General features: G+C 39.5%; 1 protein-coding gene across 1 annotated transcript; it reads right to left on the bottom strand.

The window, feature by feature from the left end:
- Nucleotides 1-384: 384 nt before the first annotated feature.
- LOC106564059 (zinc finger protein 239-like) lies at nucleotides 385-6,128 on the bottom strand. The gene is made up of 2 exons (XM_045692045.1): nucleotides 6,098-6,128; nucleotides 385-1,790 (listed from the first exon to the last, which is right to left on the bottom strand). Exons 1-2 carry the CDS (start codon nucleotides 6,126-6,128, stop codon nucleotides 874-876), a joined length of 948 nt encoding a protein of 315 aa, XP_045548001.1. The 3' UTR covers nucleotides 385-873.
- Nucleotides 6,129-7,500: the final 1,372 nt, after the last annotated feature.

The following is a 7,500-nucleotide window of genomic DNA, read 5'->3' as shown; positions in this document are numbered from 1 at the left end:
CAGTCCTGAGCTGTCCCTACAAGACCTGATCCAGAAACAGAGAAGAGGGATAGAAGATGGAACGAAGTCCCGAGCTGTCCCTACAAGACCTGATCCAGAAACAGAGAAGAGGGATAGAAGATGGAACGAAGTCCTGAGCTGTCCCTACAAGTCCCAAAGTTCTTTGTCTCTCAGGAAAATGTATAATTAAAAATACATTTGAGATATATTAAAAAATAAACACAAAGACCGCATGGGGGCTTTAAAGCCACATTCTCTAAGATGCATATCCATCACATATGTAAACAACAGATCATGCTTAACAACATATAGCACTCCATTAACAACATATAGCGCTCCATTAACAACATAGCACTCGATTAAAAAAACACAAAAAACACAGAGTAAAAAAATAAAGACTATTTAATCACAGTGTGTGTACATAATCTACATAAAAACTGCTACATACCATATTCATTTCATGTCTCTGGATTTTAAAAAACAAAACAAATGTATTTTTGAGTAGGTTTTCTCCAATTTGATTTCATATGAAATAAGGGCATTAACAAAATGACAAAACACCAATTTTCAGTCAAAAATATGAGACAAGTGTGGGAGAAATGTGTGTGTTACATCATGAATTGTAAGTATGTGAAATATCGCTCTCCGCACTGGGAGCATGGGTAAGGCTTCTCCCCGTGTGTGTAACCTCGGTTTTTCAGGTGCCTAAACTGGGTAAATATATTTCTACACTTCATAACATTTCTCTCGTGTGGATTCTTTCATGTGATTTCAGTTGCCTTAACCAGGTAAATGTCATTCCACACTGGGAGCAGTAGAAAGGCTTTTCCCGTGTATGTCTTTGCTCATGAATCTTCAGGAAGCCTGATGAGGTTAAACTATTTCCACACAGATCAGTGATGTGGCTTTCCTCCTGTGTGTCCACTCATGTGATTTCAGGTTACTTAAGCGGTTAAAACGCTTTCCACACTGGGAACATTGGTAGGGCTTCTCTCCGGTGTGTGTTCTCTCATGCTCTTTCAGTTGCCTTAATGTGCTGAAATTCTTTTCACAATGGAAACAGTGGTAAGGCTTTTCCCCTCTGTGTACTCTTTCATGTTCCTTCAGGTTACTTCGCCGCTTAAAAGTATTACCACATTGAGGGCATTTGTGAGGCTTATCTCCTGTGTGTATTATCTCATGTGATTTCAGGCAACTTAACCGTTTACATCTCTTTCCACACTGGGAGCACTGGTAAGGCTTTTCTCCTGTGTGTATTCTATTATGTATTTTCAAGCTCCCTAGCTGGGTAAAACTCTTTCCACACTGGGAACATTGGTAGGGCTTCTCTCCGGTGTGTGTTCTCTCATGCGCTTTCAGTTGCCTTGACCAGCTAAAACTCTCTTCACAATGGAAACAGTGGTAAGGCTTTTCGCCTGTGTGTACTCTTTGATGGTCCTTCAAGTTACTTAAACGCTTAAAAGTATTACCACATAGAGTGCATTTGTGAGGCTTATCTCCTGTGTGTATTATCTCATGTGATTTCAGGCAACTTAACTGTGAAAATCTCTTTCCACACTGGGAGCATTGGTAAGGCTTCTCTCCTGTGTGTATTCTATTATGTATTTTCAGGCTCTCTAACAGGGCAAAACTCTTTCCACATTGGGAACATTGGTAGGGCCTCTCTCCAGTGTGTATTCTTTCATGCACCTTCAGTGTCCGTAATTGGGTAAAACTTTTTCCACACTGGGAGCAGTGGTGTCGTCTTGCTGGTTCAGACGTCTCTGGTTCCTCTGAGTCTGGTCTCTCTCCTGCCAAAGACAGAGTGTTTATTTTAACAGAGAGATCAGGGTCGTATTCACTAGAAACTAAACGCAAGCAAACAGGCCGAAATGGGGAGGGACAACTAGCGGAACTTGTCCAATAAGAAACGCTTGTTTCTGCTTTCCATTGCAAAACATAGGAGCTCAGTCAATGAGTGGACTGCCTGAGGACAAAGGACTTGGTGATGCGCGAGCCCGCCAGCGCGCCCCTCCTTTTTCCTCTGTAATGAATACGCCATTGTCCGGTTGGAATATTAAGGACGTTTTATGTTAACCTCTTACATCTAGACGTTCCGCAAGCGGAACACCTGCTCCAATATCCAATGATAGGCGTGGCGCGAATTACAAATTCCTCAAAAATACAAAAACTTCAATTTTTCAAACATATGACTATTTCACAGCATTTTAAAGACAAGACTCTCCTTTATCTAACCACACTGTCCGATTTACAGCGAAAGCAAAACATTAGATTATGTCAGCAGAGTACCAAGCCAGAAATAATCAGACACCCATTTTTCAAGCTAGCATATAATGTCACAAAAACCCAGAAGACAGCTAAATGCAGCACTAACCTTTGATGATCTTCATCAGATGACACACCTAGGACATTATGTTATACAATACATGCATGTTTTGTTCAATCAAGTTCATATTTATATCAAAAAACAGCTTTTTACATTAGCATGTGACGTTCAGAACTAGCATACCCCCCGCAAACTTCCGGAGGAATTTGCTAAGAATTTACTAAATTACTCAGGATAAACGTTCACAAAAAGCATAACAATTATTTTAAGAATTATAGATACAGAACTCCTCTATGCACTCGATATGTCCGATTTTAAAATAGCTTTTTGGTGAAAGCACATTTTGCAATATTCTAAGTACATAGCCCGGCATCACAGGGCTAGCTATTTAGACACCCGGCAAGTTTAGCACTCACCAATATCAGGTTTACTATTATAAAAGTTTGATTACCTTTTGTTGTCTTCGTCAGAATGCACTCCCAGGACTGCGACTTCAATAACAAATGTTGGTTTGGTCCAAAATAATCCATCGTTATATCCAAATTGCGGCGTTTTGTTCGTGCGTTCCAGACACTATCTGAAAGGGTAAATAAGGGTCGCACGCATGGCGCAATTCATGACAAAAAAAATCTAAATATTCCATTACCGTACTTCGAAGCATGTCAACCGCTGTTTAAAATGCCATTTTTCTCGTAAAAAAAGCGATAATATTCCGACCGGGAATGTCCATTTAGCTAAACAGAGGAAAGTAAACAATGCTTTCGGTCGACGCGGGCACGAGCCTGAGTCTCACAGTACTGTAACCAGCCACTACCCAAACGCGCTACTTTTTTTCAGCCAGAGCCTGCAAAGCCACGATTCAGCTTTTTAACGCCTTCTGAGACCCTATGGCAGCCGTAGGAAGTGTCACGGGACAGCTAAGATCCTCACTCTTCAATAAACAGAGACAAGAAGAACGACACCTTGTCAGACAGGCCACTTCCTGCATGAAACCTTGTCAGGTTTTTGCCTGCCAAATGAGTTCTGTTATACTCACAGACACCATTCAAACAGTTTTAGAAACTTTAGGGTGTTTTCTATCCATATGTAATAAGTATATGCATATTCTAGTTACTGGGTAGGAGTGGTAACCAGATTAAATCGGGTACGTTTTTTATCCAGCCGTGAAAATACTGCCCGCTAGCCATAACAGGTTAAAAAGACCCTAAGGATTGATTGTAAACAACGTTTGACATGTTTCTACGAACGGTAATGGAACTATTTGACTTTTCGTGTCTGGATTTACGCTCGCGTGTTATGTCTTTGGATAGTGATCTGAACGCACGAACAAAACAGAGGTATTTGGACATAAATATGGAGTATTTCGAACAAAAACAATTCTTGTGGAAGTAGGAGTCCTGGGAGTGCATTCTGACGAAGATCAGCAAAGGTAAGACAACATTTATTTGACCCCAGAACTAGGCGGGTATCTGTATAGCTTGCTTTGATGGTTGAGCTATGTACTCAGAATATTGAAAAATGTGCTTTCTCCGTAAAGCTATTTTAAAATCTGACACAGCGGTTGCATTAAGGAGAAGTATATCTATAATTCTTTCAATAACTGTTGTACATTTTATCAACGTTTATGATGAGTATTTTTGTAAATTGATGTGCACATTCACCGGACATTTTGGTGGGAATACATTTTCTGAACATCACGCGCCAATGTAAAATGGGATTTTTGGATATAAATATGAACTTTATCGAGCAAAACATACATGTATTGTGTAACATGAAGTCCTATGAGTGCCATCTGATGAAGATCATCAAAGGTTAGTGAATATTTTAGCTGTATTTTTGGTTTTTGTGATGCATGTCCTTGCTTGGAAAATGGCTGTGTGGTTTTTCTTGTGAAGTTTATGTCCTAACATAATCTAATTTTATGCTTTCGCCGTAAAGCCTTTTTGAAATCGGACAATGTGGTTAGATTAACAAGAAGTTTATCTTTAAAATGGTGTAAAATAGTTGATTGTTTGAGAAAATGAAATTATGAGATTTTTGCTGTTTTGTATTTTGCGCCATGCTATTTCAATGGCTGTTGAATAGTGTGTCCCCATAGCAGTTAAAGGAGGAATGAACGCAGCGATTCCACATGTGTTTTCTGGTGCTCATTATGAAAAATGTGATTTGGGTCTTGGGGATGTGGTTTCAATGTGGGAGTGTTATGTTGCATATCATACATTTAGATTTTAGTCATTTAGCGGACTTACAGTAGTGAATGCATACATTTCATGCCTTTTTTTTAATTTTTAATTTTATTTTTCCCGTACTGGCCCCCCATGGGAATCAAACCCACAACCTTGGCGTTGCAAACACCATGCTGGCGTTGCAAACACCATGCTGGCGTTGCAAACACCATGCTCTACCAACTGAGCCACAGGGAAGCAGTTACTGAGCCACAGGCAGTTGGCAGTTACTGTTGTTTATTGCTCCAAATTCACCATAGCAACAAGATGGCCACTACCACTTTCTCAAAATAGGCTAGTCAGAATGAATCTAAGCTAGATCAAGAAATCTGTCATTCATTTTGACGTTTTTGCTAAGGTCTTCGTCACGTAATTTTACATCCAGCTAAGGTGTTTGGTGCAGTATTTCTCATGTTAAAAAAAATGTGCATGGAAAACTAGTCAGTGCAGTGCATACAGTAAGTATCGAGTCAGCTGCGGACTGATTTCTTAGAACACGTTTATTACATCATCACCTGCAAGCTGTCAAACTACTGTTAATAAAGCACAAGCTGCTACACTCTGTTTATCAGTGCCTTGCTAGCTAGCTAAATTCACTGTTTTTCAGTGCCTTGCTAGCTAGCTAAATTCACTGTTTTTCAGTGCCTTGCTAGCTAGCTAAATTCACTGTTTTTCAGTGCCTTGCTAGCTAGCTAAATTCACTGTTTTTCAGTGCCTTGCTAGCTAGCTAAATTCACTGTTTTTCAGTGCCTTGCTAGCTAAATTCACTGTTTTTCAGTGCCTTGCTAGCTAGCTAAATTCACTGTTTCAGTGCCTTGCTAGCTAGCTAAATTCACTGTTTCAGTGCCTTGCTAGCTAGCTAAATTCACTGTTTCAGTGCCTTGCTAGCTAGCTAAATTCACTTTTTCAGTGCCTTGCTAGCTAGCTAAATTCACTGTTTCAGTGCCTTGCTAGCTAGCTAAATTCACTGTTTCAGTGCCTTGCTAGCTAGCTAAATTCACTGTTTCAGTGCCTTGCTAGCTAGCTAAATTCACTGTTTATCAGTGCCTTGCTAGCTAGCTAAATTCACTGTTTATCAGTGCCTTGCTAGCTAGCTAAATTCACTGTTTATCAGTGCCTTGCTAGCTAGCTAAATTCACTGTTTATCAGTGCCTTGCTAGCTAGCTAAATTCACTGTTTATCAGTGCCTTGCTAGCTAGCTAAATTCACTGTTTATCAGTGCCTTGCTAGCTAGCTAAATTCACTGTTTATCAGTGCCTTGCTAGCTAGCTAAATTCACTGTTTATCAGTGCCTTGCTAGCTAGCTAAATTCACTGTTTATCAGTGCCTTGCTAGCTAGCTAAATTCACTGTTTATCAGTGCCTTGCTACCTAGCTAAATCCACTGTTTATCAGTGCCTTGCTACCTAGCTAAATTCCAATGTTGTTTGTAAATGAAGCTAGAAAGTAGGTAGACACATTGAGCAGCCATGCCACAATCAGCTTATCAAGTCACTGGCTTCAGACACATTTAGTTATTTACAACTTTCTCACTCTCTCACTATTACCAGAGTGAGAGTCTGTCTGGCAGTGTTTCATTGCGAACAATTTTACAAAACAGGCAGCCGGACACATAATGGTCACGAATGGGTTTAGAATTTTAGAATATTGACAAGTGGCAGTTGGGATACAAGTGTCTCAATACTTATTTTGCTCAAAACAGTCGCAGCCTCGAGGTAATAAATATAATTGCCGCCAGCCAAATTGAACGTTATATATGTATTTTTTTTAAACATAGCAAAATAATGCTTTTATTAATTAATGGAAATACCTGTCAATGTTAATGCATTCAACCTGTCAGTCTATAGGTAAATTTGCATAATTTAGCGGAATGAAATTGCAGCGTGTGTATTTTCTTTAGTCGTCATGTATCTTATCACACGCGCACAGCATACAGAGCCTATGAACGGAATATCACCTGCTGAGAGCCTGACAGAAGAGCCTGCTTCAGCTCTTTAAACACCTTGTTGCTGCTAGAGTGAACCATCTGCTTCAATAAGCCCAGACACTGTGCAACAATTCTAAATGCAATCACATGTAAAAACAATTATAATAATTAAAAATATCTACAATTTGTATTTCTCAACTGGTAATTGAAGCGCAGCTCCCATTCACCATTTAAGTGCATAGCCAACGGTAGGCAGACTTGCAATGTGAGCTGGAGGCAGTATGCATTTTGAAAACATATACCTAATTGTTTGAAACACAAACTTTTTACTTCATATAATGAAGGCTGTCTTACTTTGCTTCAAATTAGCCGAGCCAAAATCCGACAATAGATACGTGGGGTCAATTAGGCCTATTGTATTGGTTCTCATTGGTCAGCATTTGTCTCCTGTTCTACTGTCTTTCGTTGTCCAGAAGCCAAAGGCACAATCCTAATCATATTAGCAACCCATGCATCTTTAGATTTCCCTCTCTTTCTAAGATCCTGACGGAGATTAAAAAAATATCTGTCACATTTAGAACCGCTAACATCAAGTGAGCCGTTTAAAATGGTGTTTTCCCGCGAATTGCATTTTAGCAAATGTTTGAAAATAACCTTTTATTGGCTGCTTCATTACAGGAGTTGCATGTTCTGTTAATGTGAATTACCATAATCCTAATCTAAATAGGATTTCTGTCATTCTGAGCATCGTGGGTGGATGCTCTAATTGGTTACACCACCCAATGCATATGGGTCAGCAAAATTTCTCAAATGACCAGTAAGTTAAAAATATTCCCGGTCACGTTGTCCGGCGCCACATTTTCCTAACTGAAACAATGCCACGTTCACAATTATCCTTAAGGTATATATATTGGAATTCAGGGTAAATTTTTAAAGTTTAAGTCGGAAATTACATGTATTTTGGCCATTACAGAGTAGGAGGGAAAGTCTCAGAAAAGGCTTTTCAGTCAATCATATTTCATG

This window comes from Salmo salar, chromosome ssa12, assembly GCF_905237065.1.
Source record: "Salmo salar chromosome ssa12, Ssal_v3.1, whole genome shotgun sequence".
NCBI classification, from domain to species: domain Eukaryota; kingdom Metazoa; phylum Chordata; class Actinopteri; order Salmoniformes; family Salmonidae; genus Salmo; species Salmo salar.
This window is presented reverse-complemented; position numbering and strand designations above follow the sequence as displayed.

Coding starts and splice junctions, on each gene's coding strand:
- LOC106564059 (XM_045692045.1), bottom strand. CDS start 6,128: ATGAAACACTGCCAGACAGACTCTCACTCTG. Junction 1,791..6,097: donor CCAGACAGACTCTCACTCTG/GTAATAGTGAGA, acceptor TGTCTTTGGCAG/GAGAGAGACCAGACTCAGAG.